This window comes from Rattus norvegicus, chromosome 4 (genome assembly GCF_036323735.1).
Source record: "Rattus norvegicus strain BN/NHsdMcwi chromosome 4, GRCr8, whole genome shotgun sequence".
NCBI classification, from domain to species: domain Eukaryota; kingdom Metazoa; phylum Chordata; class Mammalia; order Rodentia; family Muridae; genus Rattus; species Rattus norvegicus.
This window is the reverse complement of record NC_086022.1, coordinates 163,526,257-163,545,149: the sequence shown is the minus strand read 5'-3', so window position 1 is coordinate 163,545,149 and position 18,893 is coordinate 163,526,257. Positions and strand designations below refer to the sequence as shown.

The 18,893-nt window shown below is 41.7% G+C and overlaps 1 protein-coding gene across 1 annotated transcript in view; it reads left to right on the top strand.

Moving 5' to 3' along the window:
* The first annotated feature begins 1,730 nt into the window (after positions 1 to 1,730).
* Positions 1,731 to 18,893, top strand: part of A2ml1 (alpha-2-macroglobulin-like 1) — a 42,210-nt gene continuing 25,047 nt past the window's right edge. Inside the window, exons 1-15 of the mRNA XM_039108844.2 lie at positions 1,731 to 1,907; positions 2,237 to 2,420; positions 2,892 to 3,048; positions 4,541 to 4,593; positions 5,168 to 5,188; positions 6,997 to 7,165; positions 7,726 to 7,810; positions 11,463 to 11,580; positions 12,582 to 12,693; positions 12,980 to 13,089; positions 13,422 to 13,580; positions 14,459 to 14,686; positions 15,505 to 15,559; positions 16,318 to 16,463; positions 17,010 to 17,159. Coding sequence (XP_038964772.1) covers positions 1,843 to 1,907; positions 2,237 to 2,420; positions 2,892 to 3,048; positions 4,541 to 4,593; positions 5,168 to 5,188; positions 6,997 to 7,165; positions 7,726 to 7,810; positions 11,463 to 11,580; positions 12,582 to 12,693; positions 12,980 to 13,089; positions 13,422 to 13,580; positions 14,459 to 14,686; positions 15,505 to 15,559; positions 16,318 to 16,463; positions 17,010 to 17,159 — 1,812 coding nt within the window. The 5' untranslated portion in view covers positions 1,731 to 1,842. The remainder of the gene's footprint in view (positions 1,908 to 2,236; positions 2,421 to 2,891; positions 3,049 to 4,540; positions 4,594 to 5,167; positions 5,189 to 6,996; positions 7,166 to 7,725; positions 7,811 to 11,462; positions 11,581 to 12,581; positions 12,694 to 12,979; positions 13,090 to 13,421; positions 13,581 to 14,458; positions 14,687 to 15,504; positions 15,560 to 16,317; positions 16,464 to 17,009; positions 17,160 to 18,893) is intronic.

The following is an 18,893-nucleotide window of genomic DNA, read 5'->3' as shown; positions in this document are numbered from 1 at the left end:
GACAGACCAATCCAACACCAGTGGATTCTTTGACTGATTACATGTCTTGACATCTGTGAAAGGGGTTGTAATAAACATGAGATATAAGTATCTCTTTGTTATAACCCCTTCATTCCCTTTACATATATGCCCAGTATTAGAGTTGTTAGGTCATGTGATAATTCTATTTTCATATTTTCAAGAAAATGTAAGGACACTTTCCATAATGATGATGTCATTCTGCATGTACCTCTAATCAATCTCTCTCTCTCTCTCTCTCTCTCTCTCTCTCTCTCTCTGTGTGTGTGTGTGTGTGTGTGTGTGTGTGTGTGTGCATGTTGATAGTAGCTGCCATGGTTGGAGCAGATTTCTCATCATGGTTTTATTTTATTTTACTGGTATGTATATAGGTGTTTTCCTTCATGCGTGTCTGTGTACTACATGAGTACCTGATGGCTTCAGAGGCAGGAAGAAGGCACTGGGTCTTCTGACGGTTGTCAGCCTCCATGCGGTTGCTGGAATCAAACCGGGTTCTCTAGAAGAGCTTCCATTTGAGCTTTTCTATATACTTATCCACAATTTACACATGTACCCCTAGGGAATGCTAGTCAGATAACTTGCCCATTTTAAAATCCAATTGTCATTTTTTACTGCTCAATAAAGTTCCCTATATATTTTCAGTATCAACTCCTGCCCCATCAGATAAGTAGTTTCTACAGATTGAAGCCAGTTTCTGCCTTTCCTACCCAGTCTAACATTCCTCGGTGCCCATGAACTCGACTTTTCACTACTCGAAGTTAAAAAAAAAAATCTAAGAAAAACAAACAAACAAAAAAAGGAAAGTCATTGAAAATGGGAGAGTTGCCATACTGGAGAGCTGATGGATATCTACCAGATTCAACTGGGTGTGGTGGCTCTTATCAGCAATTTCAGCACTGGGACAATCACTCTGGCTTCAAGGGTAGCCTGTGCTCCACAGGGAGTTCCAGACTATCAGCAGGTGCTACAGAGTGAGACCCTGTCTATTATGACCCTGTCATAATGATGATGATGATGATGATGATGATGACGACGACGACTGACGACAACAGCAACAATAGAAAGAAAGCTGACTTCAGCATTTCGTTGGCATGAACTTACAATTAGGTTGTTGTACTTTACGGCTGATAATTATTTTATTGCCAGTGGTGCTTGTGTTTTTACATTTTCTCTAAATTTCTCATGATATTGGAGGAGACAGTGAACACAGTGTATGAACCTCACTAAGAAAGCCATGCTAAATATTGACTACAAACCAACATTTTAACATTGAATTCTATATTATAAAATTATAAAGGAAAACAACACACTTAACTATCCAGAGAATGAGTCCGTGTTGCAAGGCGTGATCCCCTGAACACAGTTTTCTTCTGAGAATCGCTATCGAGATAAGGTTTTACAGAGATATCCTCTTCCGAGAGACACTGCCTCAGCACGCTGCACTGCTATTGCCGTCAGCCCTGTGTGGAGAATCCAAATCAGATGGACTCCTACGTGTCACCCAACTACTTTCTTTGTTTCTCTCCTCTTCCTGTCCGACTTGCACTGCCGACTCCAGCCAGGCCAGCATCCAGCATTAGCAGGAAGTTACACATAAACCGATGCCCCCTGGCGAGGTAACCGGAGAGGCGATCTGAAGTGATCACTCTCAGGATCCTTGCTCCAAAAGGTAATTGATCTTGCATTCCGTGAGACTATAAAAGCAACGTCAGGCAGACTAAGCAAGAGGAGGGGGAGAGCGTGGAACACCTAGGTAGCTGACTTCCAGCGAGAGGAGGGAAAAGGCAGCTTCTTCTGAAGTTACCGTCCAGGCGCTGAGACGACATGGTGCCTACCATCGTGCTCAGTGCCCTCGTGCTTCATCTCACTAACGTTGTGGCTTCAGAACCGTAAGGGAATTCCAAACTCTCTGTATCGAAGTACTGACAATATCATTTTGTTAAATGGATTCCACCTTAAAAATCTACTTGGTTCGTTATTCTATTTCACCCTCAGCAGCCGAGTGCTGGGCTAACCTCTAAGTGTCGAGAAAATGCCAGAGTGGTTACTATTTTGTTAAGTCACCATGGTGTGCATCCAGTTTAAGGTTATCCTGCCTGTGGAAAAAAAAAAAAAAACGCACGGTTTGGGGAATCCGTCAATAGCTCAAGCTGCTGTGGGTGGGTGTAAAGACTTCTCTAGACTTGTTTGCAAAGTGCCGGCTCTTCTCTCTGTGCAGGCGATACCTCCTGTGGGTTTCTGCTGTGGTACAGCGGTTTTCCTCAGAAAAAGCCTGCCTTCACCTTGTAAACCTCAACGAGCCTGTGTCCTTGAGCGTCATCCTAGAGTATGCCGGAGTCAACACTACTATTTTTGACCAGCGTGTGAAAGAGGGGAACTTCTATGCTTGTGCAAATTTCAAAGTGAGGCACCAAATTCAATGCCGCAGGAATATGAACCTGCTCTCTTAAGGTTTCTTTTCAATGATAAATCTTAATTTTGTGTGATTCGCAAAATCTACGGGGTATGTGAAAATTTTCAAGAGAAGCAAGAAACAAAGGGGAAACTTCTGATGTGCAGCATACCTTGCCGCTGTTATTGGTGATTTTCTGCTATAGGAAATGAGACGACTGCTGTTTTAGACAGTGAACATGCCTCACAGAGCCTAAAAGGAAATGGGGTGGGGGGGTTAAAGGGTAGAGGGCTCTGGCTCAGGGAGACATAAAAGAAATAGACACCAGGAAGATCAACCTGAGTCTATTAGAAAAGACTCATCTACGGAGCTAGCAATCGCAGCAGAGAGCCTTTGCTGGGAAGAGACACAAGGCTTTGTCTGTCTCTCCGTCTAAATGAAGACACACAGTCTTCCCCTCTCTGCTCTTCATCACAAACAGGTGTCTCACGTGTCCCCGGAGCAGTTGGCCTTTGTGACACTACTTGTTCAGCAAAACACTCTTATAATCTCTGAGAGAAGAGCTGTAGCAGTCGCTGCCGAGGAGAACGCCACTTTTGTGCAGACAGACACACCGGTCCACAAACCTGGAGACACGGGTAAGTCACTTTAAAAAACGCTTCCTACGAGGTGACGTGTAAAACAGAATAAAGCTTGTCTTTAACATCATTGACTGCTGCATTCTCATAATTCCTATAGTCACAGTGCCATTAGATCCGGGAGCTTGTGTATGGCTTCATAAGACTCTGTGCGTTCTTTGATTGCACACAAGTCCTACTGACGAGGCTTCACGGTACAGTGGTTGGCAGAATGCAAAGTTGTAATTGTTTGATCTAAACCAGTGATCCATTACATACCCATTTGACAAGCTCATTAATTCTCCTTTTCAAGCCAATTATTTTATTCTTTGAGTGAAGGTAATGAAAGTTTCTTTGGACTTTCAGGGAAGCAATGAGAGTCATTGTTTAAAAAAAGAAAATAGTGCCAATAACAGCAAAGACCTCACCAGCAACATTTAGGAATTCTACTGTTCTATTTTTATGTCAATTGTTATAACACAAGAAAGTCAGCCAGAGCCTTTCTGCTTTCTTATTGTTCTAAGCAGATTGTAGAGCAAAGAATACCAAGCTATAATTCAAAGACTCTTGCTTCAAAGCTTAGCTCTGTTGAGCAGTGATTGACTTTTGGCAAGAAAATTCTGATCTTTGAGATATACTTTCTTCATTTGCAAAATGAAAGGGTTAGAGATGAAACCACCTGTCCCTTGGATCCTGATTCATATTGCATATTTCTATGATTTAATAAAAAACAGAAGAACTGAACGTGGAGTTTATTTTGGCTTACACAATAGACATTTATTTCTGGCAGCTGAAGCACCCACAGATGTGGAAGTGCCGGGGCTGGTTTCCTCCAAGGATTCTCTGCTGTGCTCTGACTGATGTAACTGTGTCTGGGGCAGGGGAGTTCCTCCAAGGAGTCTCTACTGTACTCTAAACGGCAGGCTTATGCAGGCTTCTTTCCTTTTTCTTTTATAATTAATTTTAAGTCAGCCCACAAGGCAGTGCATTTCATTATGCTATTTTCCTATTTAATATTACAAAGATAATGCCTAAAGAGGGATTTTCACTTCCTGATATTCCCTTTCCTGCTCTTACTAAGATATTAGAATACGCTGTACATTTTAAAGAGCCAACATCTGTCTTTTGTAGTTCTGCTAAAATACCTTAATTTTGCTAGTACCATTTTCAAGGAAAATTATACTTATCCATTCCCACAAATGTCTTACATTTATGTCTCTATGGATAAGTCTTCACTAATTCTATTCCAAGATATCTCAGTTTTATAGGGTAAAAGCTTCTAATGTCAGTCTGGGGGATAACAAGAATCATCAAAAGAGGGATAACAAGTAGAAAAATAGATTTTCTCCAGTGGACTCCTAACCTGAAAGGCTCAGATCAGAGGTTGGGGGAAAGGAATGTGGTATCCTGTGATGGACAGGCAATTACTTAGGAATATATCTTAAAGTGATCATCCCCATAAGGTGGGGATCACAAGAAAAACCACTTTACAGCTGTCCTCTCTTTTCCTTAGTTCACTTTCGAGTTGTGACACTGAACACCTGGCTGAAGCCTGTTGATGAATTGGTGAGTCCATAACTTCTAAAGGTACAACGAGATTGAAATCTAGTCATCAAATCCATTGCTGTACAGAGCACCTTCCCGGAATGTAAGCCAGCATACATCAGATACCTGCACACCCATTCTTATTCCTGTACTAGTCACGATCACCAAGGTAGGGAGCCAGCCTGATGTCCATTGGCAGATAGGTGGACAAAGCAAATGTGGTGTGCATAATGGCGTTTTATTTGAATGAAAGTTTTCCAGTTGCAGAAAAAAAAATAAATGGAACTAGAGGTCATGGTATTAGATCAAATTAGTCAAACCCAAAAGATAAAGACCATGCTTTTTTTCAACACACACACACACACACACACACACACACACACACACACACACACGGAAGCAAAAGGAGAGGTGGGGTGGACAGAAGAGGGTACTATGAAGTGAACACGAGCACGACACAATGATATATATGTATGGGAAGTATCATAACAAAGACCATTGCTTTATACACTAGCTAAAAGAATTAATTAAAAATAAATCTTGGAACTGATACTATCTGTCTCACTAAAGTATTAATCTGTGTTTTTCCTTTCAGTACCCTTTGATCACCGTTCAGGTAAGGCATCTACTTTCTGTATCCAGTTTTAAAAAAAACATTCAGATTAGGAATGGGGTGCTTCTAATTTTCAGTTTTATATAAGTGAAAATTAAGATGATTAAAGCAAACAGAAAAGAAATCTGCATCTGAAGACAATTAGATGTATGATTAAAATGTAATTTTGAGAGCTCTGAAGATACCTGGGAATCCTGATTTCTTGTCCACGAATCCCTAAGAATAATGTGCTGACAATTGCAGACTCCTTTGTTTTTCCCACTGTATGTTATAATTGTAGATCATACCATTCTACATCAAATCAAACACTCATCATTTAATTGGTTGTATTTACAGCTTACTTGTAAATAACAACAGATCTCAGCACCTGTAGTTTTGCCTCTATATACAGTGTGGGCTACCAATATTAGCTAATTTTAGGGGTATGGGATCCAGGCTCATAATTCACAGTCAGATGGGCAAACACAAGGCACTCATAAACTTCCTGCTGTCCTACGGTGTGGATGCTTTAAACTTTTCATATTGAAGTGAACCGCTCACCCCTAGTGACATGAATTTCGGGTGAGCTGTCTCAGGTTCTCTACCTTACCCAATGGTTTGCTTTCACATCTGACCCAGGTAACATTGTGTTCTCACAAAGCTTCACTCTGGCTTAGATGAATAAAAGTTGACATTTCCCAAGTCACAATGTGTCCGTGTGGGCACTCTGAACAGCATCAGTGTTACAGGGTGAAGTGTTTTTAGCCACCTTGTAAAACGGCTCTTTGGGGAAGAATTTATTCTGCCCTGTGACATCCACTCACGCCTAAGCCAGCGTGGGGTCTCACGAGCAGCTTAGCAGAAAGGAGGTCCAGGATATTAGGTTTTCTAAACATTATAGGAGAGTAAAACAAACCACTTTAAAACTTTTGAAATGGCAGTAAGTAACTATTTGTTTCCTTACACAATCTGTTAAACAAGACCTTTTGAATCAAATCTTTTAAACACCGTCTCTTTAATCGGAGTGTAAAATATTCAAGTGAGCTTGTATGTGTGGCAGTGGGCTGAAAGCAAATGAAGGTTGCCTTCCAACAGCTGTGCCTGCCTTTTAAAAACCACAGAAATCCCACTTAGGTGCTATTGCGTAACCCATGACCAACATAGAAAGGGACCAAGTGGAAATCTGTGACAACCATTTTTAATTAAATGACATATTATTGCTTTAATTACATCATGCACGGGTGCCTGGGTATTTTGCCTGCATGTACGTATTTGCACCATATGCATGCAGGGCCTGCAGAGGCCGGAAAAAGGCCTCAGATCCCCTGGAACTAGAGTTATATATGGTTGGGAGCCACCATGAAGGTGCAGGGAATAGAACCTAGTCTTCTAGAAGGATCACAAGTGTTCTTAACCTCTGAGCCATCTCTCAGGCAGCCCCACTGTGACAATCATTTTAAATGTTTGTTAGAATGAGTAGTCTCTTGTACACTTATTAGTATGAGTCTACTCTGCTTTGGGGAACAGGACACTATTTTGAAGTAATTATGTTGAATTTTTAATTCTTTGATTATGCTACTCTGCTCTGGAAAGATAAAAACCAAAGGTATCAGTTATAAATTATTTTTTCCATGAATAATAGTTTTAAGAATGTATCGATTGGATTTGAACAATGTTGCAGTAGTTACACTGTTTCAGTGTTGAGGTCATTAGTTAAGTATTATAACAGTTCACTCTACTTCCAGTAATTATGGAGAATACCCAGAATAAAATGGAAAGGGGAATTTTCACAGACAACCTCTGACTGTCATTCTTCATTCACTGTTTTCAAGAATCCCCAAGGCAATGTGATTTTTCAATGGATAAACGTGACCACTTTCAGAAACATCACCCAGCTCTCATTCCAACTGACTCCAGAGCCAGTATTGGGGGATTACATGATCGTCATAAAAAAACAATCAGGAATGACGGTGGTGGATCATTTCACCGTTAACCAAGATGGTAACCGAGTACTGTTTCTGATTCTCCTACACACAAGTTCAAAGCAACAGAACACAACACTTTAGACACAGGCATAGGAACTGAGCTCCTATTGGGTCTCTGCTGTCTGCTCTTCTGTTTCATCCTGGGTCCTCTCTATGCCTTGTTCTGGGCCCAGGTCTTACTCTGCTCCTTGCCCACTCCTTCCCTCGCCTAAGAAATATCTCATTTTCTGAAATTCAGGTAGTCTCCTAGAAAAGATCTAGGAGATTAAAATATAACAGTGGGTGATTCTTTTTAGGCTAAAGAAATAAATACACCACTACTACCACCACTACTACCACTATCACCATCACCACCACCACCACCACCATCACTACCATTACCACCACCACCACCACTACCAGCACCAGCAGCAGCAGCAACAACAACAGAAACAAGAAACTGACCTTTAATGAGGGACTTTCACAGATACATGGAAACAGTTTGCTATAGTTGCTGTAGCTTTGCTTTCCAACTTTGTCAGCTGACGCGTGGGTTTTTTGTTGGTTTGTTTGTTTGTTTGTATGTTTTGTTTTCAGTATTGCCCAGATTTGAAGTTGAGCTTACTGCTCCAGAGACCATAACTATCGCAGACAATCAGTTTCCAGTGGTTATGTGTGCAAAGTAAGTGTATATTCATTTATCCCCCCAGGGTAAAATCACCTTAAGCTTCACCATAGAACTTTATTTATACACCTATATTAAAATTATTGTAGACATTTTGAAATGTTAGAAAATTCTAAAGAAAAACATAGTAACGAAACTCCAGAGCATTCTACCAATTGCTAACACATTGTAGCTGATTTCCACCTTGTGCTTTCTGAATTTTTTCTCTGGTTATATTTATTCTTTTCTGTCCATTCTATCTAATATTTAAAAATGCGTGACTCCATATTTTTCTAGCCTTTCTATCAATTCCAATTCCATACCTTGTAAGTAAATCTTCTTAGGAAAATAGGGGTTTTACTTACTGTTCTATGATATAACATGTAATCTATCACATTGTGTTTCTAGTAATTGGTACATTTGTAGTAGAGCTCTTCTGTCAAACTGTATAGTAGCCTGATTTAGAACTGGATTGTTTACTTAAGAAACATTTCCCTAAGGGGAATGGCCAAGTCAAAACATAGATTCTTCTAGTCTTTAAAATGCCATGTTGTTCCCCCTAACTCCAGAAACTGTTATGAAGGGACTGGCTTCACTAGGTCTTTACCATCATCAAGTGTTCTCACTTAAAACCAGAAAATATATTATAATATATTATTGTGTTATAGTATATTATATAATTATAGAAATTAATTATAGAAATTATAACATTATAATTTAGTTTGAATTTATCTGAGTCCCTTAACATAAAAACATCCTACCTGATCTTGGCAGCGTTTATCTTCTATTTGAAAAATTATTTCTGATGCCCTTTATCCTTTTTGTGAAATCTTTTCTTTTTTTTATTGGATATCTTTCTTTATTTACATTTCAAATGTTATTCCCTTTCCCAGTTTCCTGTCCATAAGCCCCCTGTCCACTCCCCCCCCGTAAGAGTGTCCCATGCATACCCCTTACCACCCATGCACACCGCTTCCCCACCACCACCCCCGACATTCCCCTGCACTGGAGGTCCAGCCTTGGCAGGAATAAGGGGTTCCCCTTCCACTGGTGCCCAACAAGGCTATTCTCTACTACATATGCAGCTGGAGCCCTGCATCAATCCATGTATAGTCTCTTGGTAGTGGTTTAATCCCTGGAAGTTCTGGTTGGTTGGCATTGTTATTCTTATGGAGTTGCAGGCCCCTTCAGCTCTTTCAATCCTTGCTCTAATTGCCCCAAAGGGGGTCCTGTTCCCAGTTCAGTTGTTTGCTGCTAGCATTGACCTCTGTATTGGACATGCTCTGGTTGTATCTCTCAGGAGAGATCTATATCTGGTTCCTGTCAGCATGCACTTCTTAGCTTCATCAATCTTATCTAGTTTTGGTGGCTGTATATATATGGGCCACATGTGGAGCAGGCTCTGAATGGCCTTGTGATATCTTTCCAAAAATGTGTAACAATAATTTGAAACTATTTACTAGGTGACAGCTACAAAAATTATTCTCACGATGCCATGAGATAGGAGCTGTTATCATCTCAGTTTTATAGAGAACGATCAGCTGTAAGAACTGGGACAACACCAGGCACGTGGGTCTTCTGAGTGGACAGTTATCCCTGGGCAGCTTGGTGCCGTTCTTGACAAACACCTGTTGAGAGCTGTGGGATGCCTTAACAGATGACATTTAAACACTGACCTTTGAACATTTCTTAATATACGGAAGCAGCAGTCTGTAAAGGGTTACCTGGGAAACGTGACCGGAGGCAGGAGGGGGGTCTTCATGATCTCCCCGAGAATCTTGAAATCAGTCTGTCTCTCTCAGAGAAGGATCAGACATTTCTCTGAGTTTCAGGGTAGAGTAGCTGAATGTGTCCAATATATTTGAGATCATAGATAATCTGTGCTGAAATGCTGGGATAGATAATATAAAGATGAAGAAATCCAAGATCCGAAGGGTTTCATTAGAGAACCCTTCTACAAACCAAGAACCCACATTATCATTAAATGTGCAAAAAAAAAAAAAAAAAAAAAAAAGCAACCAAACTGAACACTGGAGAGCCCACTGTCTTTTCTTGGGTTATCCTGAAAACACATGCAGACCAAATGTTAACACAGTTTATTCTGACTTCTTGAAACCTCCTTAACATAGGTGCCAGAGGGATGAATAAGAAGCCAGCACCTTGGCTGGAGAGATGGCTCAGTGGTTAAGAGCTGGCTGTTCTTCCAGAGGTCCTGAGTTCAATTCCCAGCAACCACATGGTGGCTCACAGCCATCCATAGTGGAATCTGATGCCCTCTTCTGGTATTCAGGTGTACATGCAGACAGAGCACCTGTACATAAATGTGTGACGTTGTGTGACGTTGTGTGACATTGTGTGGCGTTAGTAGTTTTGATGTGGTCTGAATGTCTGACAGTGCAACCGCTGAGGTGAAGAGTGCTAGGTCAGCTGCCCACACTTTCCTCTCGTCTGCAGATTTAGTTTGGAACCATTAGAAAAAGCAGTGGCAAGCCAGGTTATATCAGCAATCTCGGGAATGAGTAGGTTTTTAAGAGTGAAGACAGAATATTGACCCACAATTATCTCATCATCTACTAAAAGTCGCCCAGATCACAACAATGAGAAGGACATTCTGTCTCAAACAAAGATGGTGACCTACACTCCAAAGCCGTATGCTAACCTGTAAAGAATCTTACTTTATAAACAAAAGCCAGAAGAGTAGCCATTGGGAAGAGCACTGTTAGCCCAGCATTGGTCTGGCCTCTATTTCACCTGTGTTAAAAATCAAAACTCGTGGATGGTTTTAGTGACATAGGCTGGTTTGAAATCTCACAAGCACAGAGCACATTAGCAGGACGGATGGCGCAAACGTGGCAGAGGTGAATGACTTTGACCTTTGTTTCCCGGAAACGCAATGTGGAGAAGTGAGTTACTTCTCAGTTTTGTAACCAAAATTACTAGAGGGAAAAAAATAAGTTAAATGTTGCATTAAGCATAGGACCAACACCAGTGCTGGACAGTTATTGAAAGGGCATTGTACTCTTCGAGCTTAAAACACTCCGTTTTATTATACGCAAATTTTGCTCTTGTCGCTAATTTTATAAATAAAGTCAAAATAATCCTCAAATTATAAAAACAAACGAAGAACATAATGCCTGGTTTTGCCTTTGGACTTTAAGAAAAAAAGGTAGTGTGCTTTAGCAGGAGAAAAGCTGTGAATGCAATGTTGGCGTCTGCATACACTTGATGTCAACACATCTAATGCGTTTTTATGTTAGATGGCAGTAAAATAAGAATAAGGTTTAAAATACTGGTCTGGAAAGACTTCAACATCCAGAATCATCAAGTTTTACCTATGTACACATGCGTTTACTAACAAAACCAGCTCATTTTCCAACACTTTTAACAAATTATGTCTATCTCAAAGTTTTGCTCATTAAGTTTTTCTCCACTGATATATTGATCATCTAAAATTAAATGAAATTGAACTTTGTTTTCTTTTTTAAACCAGCTAGATCCTCTTCATAAATTAAATGTCTAATTTCACCTGAACTCTGTGGGAGAAAATAGCCCTAAAGGCAGTTAGATGGAAACACCCGGTTTCTAGACTTCATATACGATTTCTGGTGAGGCCAGTAATTGTCACTACGATGTTGCCCATCTGTAATCACAGTGCTCCTTTTCCCACTAGGTACATCTATGGCCAACCTGTGCGTGGAAAAGCCCAGATCAAAGTGTGCAGAGAGCTCTTCTCCCCGGGGTATTGTGAGAGCAACGAGAATGAAATCTGCGAGCAGTTCACTCTGCAGGTGCGGACCACGGGCTTACTCTGGAGGGAACTCCTCACAGGGACTTAAGGCCACCTCTAAAAAGGATTCCCAGCACTGTTATTGTGTGGCTAGTGGGGGTGAGAGCTAAGTCAGGGGAGGAACATGAAGATCATGGTTCACCCAGTTCCTCGACTTCCGGGTGCTTTTGCCCGTAGAAGTTTAGACCTGCAGAGTTGCTCATCGGCTTCCTAAGTTCTGTACTATCTGGGTGGTCTCCACAGTCTTTCCTTGGAGAATCCTTCCTCACGCAGCTCATTCAGAGACACCGCAACCCAGAATGCTCTGTGTTCGTTGTTCCAGACTTCCGGTCTCCTTCATTCTAAATCCCAGCTTTGAACGCCTCACCTAGTCTACTGGGCTTTATCTTTATGAATATTTTTTTCTGCGTGTCTATAAGTCACTGGTTTTAATTTTATCTTTTTAAATTCTCTTTTAAGGGTTTTTTTTTTAATTCACGCATATGCCTACATGATACCTAGTGCAAGTGATAGCGAGGTCCAAAGGAATGAGCGTGTCCTTCCGATGTTTAAAATTTGAAGTTAGTGCATTTTTCTTATTTTAAATATAACTAAATGTACAGTTTTCTAGTTATTGTTGTAAGTAGCGAAAACGTACTTTTTCCCTATTTCAAATAGCAGACCTTAACAGCCGCAGACTTCAACGTGCTTCATCTAAGAGCATTGGTCCGTCTGTTGTTAGTGTTTCTCCAAGGGCTTAAATTCTTATTCTCAGGATATCGTTAGCTTTATCCGCAGCCTTTAACTGTTTCATGCCTACCCTACTTTCAGGAGAAGCATAGATATCCCCTTCTCTGATGGAAGTCTCCCGGCTTTAACTCTTTTTTTTCTTCCATTCAATATCTCAGCGAGGGGAAATCTGGGTACACAAGGGCGGAAGACTTTCGTATTGACAAAGTCCCATGAGTCCCATGAGCCTCTTGGGTCGCTAACTTTTCCATTCCACCTCTGCTTATTTTTCAGCTGAAAGATGGCTGTGCTTCTTACATTGTCAATACGAAAGTCTTCCAGCTGTACCGCTCTGGGTTGTTCATGACGTTGAATATCAACGGAGTCATTACAGAATCTGGAACAGGTAACGATTGTATCTTACAGGCAACTTCCTCCCACTGAGGGGAAAAATATGAAGTTAGCAAAAAAAAAAAAAATATGAAGTTAGCAACATCAATTATTAATTACGAATTAGTTGTCCGTCACTATGGTAAAATGAAGCCTCTTTAAAGGTGGCTTTTGTGGGGAGTGGAGGGATTGAATCCGTATCCTCACAGATCCTGAGGATACCAGGATGCATGCCCGGCCCTGAGGGTGTTGGTTCAAACAGTGAATTTCTTCCTGACGCTCTGTTTCATCATTTCTTACAGGTGTACAGATCAGTAAGACACACTCAGTTTTTATCACCTCAGTGCTTGGCACTGTCAGCTTCGAGAACATGGACTCTTTCTACAGGAGAGGGATCCCTTATTTTGGAACTGTAGGTTTGATGGGTACTTTTAAAGAAACCTCTCTGGTTTTCTCCGTTCATCCCTTGAAATCTTCTAGACACTTTCATTCTAGGCTCACAAGCCAATTTTAATATCATTATGATGTCTGGTTTGCTTGGAAAGTTCTAGGGCTAACAGAAACCAATGTGTAAGGCAGCAGCTTCTCCTGCTTTATGTGTAAACACATATGCACAATTAGTACAGTTGATAGATATTTCTATTCACTGAAATTTCTGTTAAATCACTATCATGGATTAAAAATTCCTTGTAGAAATTCAGAGTTTCATGTTCTAAGAATATTAACACTTCTGCTTTTCTACAGCTTAAATTTTCTGGCCCCAATAACACACCGATGGTGAACAAGCTTTTGCAACTGGAGCTCGATGGCAAACCTCTAGGGAATTACACCACAGATGAGAAGGGGGAAGCTCAATTTTCCATTAACACTTCAGAGATATTCGAGGCACAGATGAGCTTAAAAGTAAGACATCCAAGGGCTGGCAGAGACCGTCAAGAATTCCACTGTAGCCCCAATGCTAGGGACCTGGAACATAGAAGGCTCTTAGATAGTAGCATCTTTTCTGTGACTTGCTTGCCCATTCAGTACTCAGTGAGAGCAGAGTTCAGAAGATGAGATGCTACCACTCTCTCACAGCGACTATTGTGACCAGTATGTCTTCTGTGGAAGTAGGACGTAGAATGTAAGAAAATCGGCCTTCTCCCTTACATCACCCTGTGCATAGAGATTTCTTTTCTGAGCCTTCCACAGAAGTTCGCAGTTCAACAGTTTGTCATGGCTTGCGTGCAGGTGAAGGATACAGAACTTAACTCTAATTCTCTGACTGTAATTAAAAGCAAAAATCCAAAGTATTTTTGGTCATTAAGTGTCCTTGTAGCACTCAGGACGCTGAGACAGGAGGATCTTGAGTTGCAGGTCATACTGGGATACATAGCCAATCACCCTCCTCACACACACACATACCCCAGCTCACACACACAGAATAAAAAAACATAACAATTCACTCTTAGTCCAGTCAGACAGTCCCATAACAAGGTCACTGTGAATGTATATATATACATATATATATATATATGAAAGAGAGAATGATATTATTATCTCACTTTGTGCGAGTCAGTTCTCTCTTTCCCACCACAATGGTCCTGAGAATCAAACTTGGGTGGTGAGGCTTGGTGGTAAGCGCCCCCACATGGTGAGCTGCCCCACCAGCCTCCGCCATAACAGCTGTGAGCTAGGTTCCTTCCTGGTTGGAAGAGATGACCAGTCTTGTGTTAGGTAGTAATCCCTGTCTTAGAGGTGCCCATTGTTCTAAAGCCTTTCCTTTGCTTCTGTCCTGCCAGGCCACATATGTCCGACCTAGAAGCTGCCATCGTTCCAGCTGGTTGGACCCTGAGTATTTGGACGCCTACTTCTCAGCCTCACGCTTTTACTCCCAGACCAGCAGCTTCATGAAGATCATTCTCGAGCCAAAGCCGCTTCCGTGCGACCAAGAGAAGATGGTCTCAGTGCTTTACTCCCTAAACCCCGAGGTTTACAAGGAGGCCTCAAAAGTGACCTTCTTTTATTTGGTAAGCTTCAGCTGGTGGATCTGTCTAATCCGCACAGCACAGTTTAGGGGATGTCACCTGTCAGACCTTGTCAATCTAAGTGAGCTCCACCTACCCACTTTGCTGTTGAGTACCCCTGGCTCCATGAAGAACACGGGAACATGCTTGCAAAATGATCCCAGCCAATCTGAGCTCCCCTTAGACTGAGGTATTTGCTTCTTCAGTCGTTCCGTTGTACTTCACATCAGATGTTTATGACCGTGTGTGAAGGGTTAAGTAACATAGAAAGCTCAAAAGGATGAGTAGAAAAGGAATCTGTTCTCATTCCCTCTCGCAGAGGCTCCCGGGAGAGTGAAAACAGACTTGGAAATTAAGGCATTCCTACTTCCACCCCTCCACTCTCTCCTAGTCCCCAAGTACACGTGTCCTCCTTGAACACATTGTCCAGACGCTCTAAGCTCTGGTGCTCTCAGCTGTATATTCCTAACTGGAAACATTAGTGGGATCATTTAGACTCACCAAAATGGAACAGTAAGTAGGCCTGAGGCCCTGACAGAGTTCCATGCACGTGGAGTCATCTCGTCGGCCTTACGGGCATTAACAGCATGAACCAAATGGGTAGATAACAGGCAGGCGAAGTCGCTACCTTTCACATGCATTAGACGGCTTCACAGAGCTTTGAGTTTTTTCCCTGTTCTGGCCCAATATGTGTGAATCCGCATAATATTCGTTTGTGGAAGCTACCTTGTTACAGGACAGAATGGGCACCAGATTAGCCTGTGAGGACATGGTATGATGTAAGTTCGATGCTCACACTGGGTCTTCTCTGTCTGGCACAGGTGATGGTGAGAGGAAGCATCCTCCTCAGTGGACAGACAGAAGTCAAAGTTCAAGGTGGATACGATGCACTTGCTTTGGAATACATGCCTTATCTCTGTGCTTTCTCCAAGTTAGGATGAGCCCTTGTTACCACAAGAAGTTGGAGGGCAGTAGGTAGCATGGCCTGAGGGAACACTGAGTAGTTTGAATTGCTACCTTTCTATCACTGCTCTAGTTCGCTTTCTATCACTGTGATAAACCCTAGCCAAAAGCAACTTCAGGAAAAAAGGATTTATTCCATCTTGTACTTCAGGTCACGGAGGGAAGTCGGGAGCAGGAATTCAAGGCAGGAACCTGGAGGCAGGAACTGGAGCAGAAACCGTGGAGGAGCACTGCTAACTGGCTTGCTCTCGATGGCTTGCCCAGCTTGCTTTCTTATATGCCCTAAGTCCTCCTGTCCAGGAGTGGCACAACCCACAGACAAGGCTGCATTCATCATTAGTCAAGAAAAGGCCCCGATAGACATGCCTGTGGGCCAATTAGATGAAGGCAGTTCCATAATTGAAGTTTCCTCTTCCCAGCTGACTCTAGTTGGTGTCAAGTTGACAAAACTTACCTGGACCCATCAGTTAATCCTGTGAATCATGGAAAAGTGATGTCTAAGGCGGTCCTACGTAGTATCTTCATCTGTGTATAAGTCCCCACTTCGCCTGCGTCTGAGCAAGGCCCGGCTCTATTTTTCAATCCACATGCCATTTCCCTTCATCTAAGCCAACCCAGAGAGACAATCGAGCGCCAGGACTGTGTCATCTGTGACCTGCCTGTTTCCACAGCCCAGAATGGAAACTTCTCCTTCCCAATCATCGTCACTGCTGATCTGGCGCCAGCAGCTGACCTGTTTGTCTACACCCTCCACCCCAGCGGGGAAATCGTTGCAGATAGTGTCAAGCTCCAGACTGAGAAGTGCTTTAAAAACAAGGTGATGTTTCCCTTACCAGCAGGGTGGCCATTTTGCTTCCTGCTACCTCCTTTTTAAGGTTCGTGCTTACATGAACTTGTTTATTTGGTGTGTATGTGTGTGCCCATGCACACATGTATGCATGCGTGCTCTCGGGGTGAATGTGTTAAGAGCAGAGGACAGTTTGCAGGACTCCATTCTCTCCTGCCACCATGCGGGTTGGATAGACCTTAAACTGTGAGCCCTGATAGCAAGCATTCTCAACCACTGTGCTGTCCTCCAGCCCTGTCTCTATCTGCGCCCCCTCCCCTCCAATCTTCACACAGTAATCTTACAGTTAAATTACTGAAGAATGAGAGTCACAAAGAATTGTCTTGCTGACACCTGGTCATTGGAAGCTAGGGGATTTGGGGAGAGTGAAAAATATTCCCACAAGGAGCTGAGAATAGGCAGGAAAATGTACGTATAGAAGTCAGTCAGGATTTGTTTGGGAAAGGCTGGATTTATTCAAGTTTTCTTCACGTGTAATTGGCTCTACCCCTCATTATTTTCCTTTCTCCACTTCAGGTTAGCATAAAGTTCTCAAAGGAGCAGGACCTACCCGGCTCTAACACCAGCCTTCATCTTCAAGCGGCCCCTGGCTCCTTCTGTGCCCTGCGAGCGGTGGACAAAAGTGCCCTTCTACTGAACCACGGACAAGAAATGACACCAGAGAGTGTAAGCAGCATTGTTTCTTGGTGTTCCCGAGCTGTGTGGCTGCAAGCCCTGCCCTTCCTTGCATGCTTTTATCTGAGGTGGAACATGTTGAAAACATCAAGCCTTTGTTTCATCCTCAGTCATTAGCATGGGTTATTAAGTAAGTGAGTTTTCTGCTTGGCATTCACAGCAGTACAGAACTCTATACATAATTATAACGGGTTAAGAATTCTATATGTCACTTGACCTTTTTCCCTTACTGTTTTTAATATTCTTCCTTTGTTTTGTTCATTTGGTGTTTTGACTGTTATGTGACAGGAGGAATTACTTTTCTGGTTCAATCTATTTGGAGTTCTGTAGGCTTCTTGTATGTTTGTGGGCATCTCTTTCTTTAGGTTGGGGAAGTTTTCTTCTATGATTTTGTTGAAGATGTTTCCTGGCCTTTTAAGTTGGGAGCCTTCACTCTCTTCTATACCTATTATTCTTATGTTTGATCTTCTTACTGTGTCCTGGATTTCCTGGATATTTGAGGATAGGAGCTTTTTCCGTTTTATATTATCTTTGACAGTTGTGTCAATGTTTTCAAAAAAAGAAGTGGGTAATATAATAATAAATTTCAGCTTTTTGTGATGTTCAAAAAAAGAATTCTAAAACAATATGATATTTTAAAATCATAGTGAGGGCCTTTTGTTTTTTTTTTTGTTTTGTTTTGTTTTTTTTTAAGTTGGTCTCTATGTTCTTTGACAATGCCCAATTATGTTTTTGACATTAACTAATCTACTGGCCCAGGATGACCCAGGCCTGACTTTACTTTTTTTGTACCAGCCTTGCAAACTGATTTTTTTCCAGAAAGCCCTCATTCCTTGAATATGAGATATTTATCTAGTTCATCTTTTTTTAAATAAAATATATCCAGTTGACATGTGATCTCTGTTCAAGAGACACAAGACACTGCCCTTATCCTGGACTACATTTCTTTTTAGTCTGTGTATTTCTTGGTTTTACAGTCCACTGGGTTTTCTTTTCCTATGTCAGTCCAACAGTTTGAATGACAGAGATTAATTTTTGGTAGGAATCAACTCCTTTGACAGGTACCCCAACTTGATATATCTCAACTCTGGGGCCACTTGCACTTCTAGTTGATTTTCAATATCCACCTTCTAACTTCTCTGGCTCAAGGAGAGAAAGCTAACTGGTATTTTTACTGTAATTACATGGAATTTACAAATTCACCCCTGTGCGGCCCCCTAATGGGGGAATATTCCAATTGGAAATTTTAAAATGGCTTTTTAAAAAATAATTTTTCCAAGTATAATTTTTCTGTTACTCATGAATTACATTTTAAACATTTTTCTTATGTAAACTTTTTATTTGTTCACAAGTGTGTCATAATAACTCTGTTGCTGTTGTAAACAAGGTTTTCTTCCACTATTTATTCTATTGTTATTCCTGAACCCAGCAGCTGTTTTGCACAATAATTTACATTTTGCTAACTTGCTAAATTCCTTGGTTAGTTGAATTATATTTTTCACTGATTCTCTGTTTCCATGTATTACAATGTTGCCATCAAATAGAAAGTTTTCTTTTCCTTAGCCTCCCTTCCCTCCCCCCCTTCCTCCCTCTCACCTCCCTCCTCCCTCCTTCCCTTTCTTGCTCCCTTCCTTCCTCTATCCCTATCTGTCCTCCTTCCCCCTTCCTTCCTTCCTCCTTTCCTTCCTCGCTGCCTTCCTTCATCCCTATCTCTCCTCCCTCCCC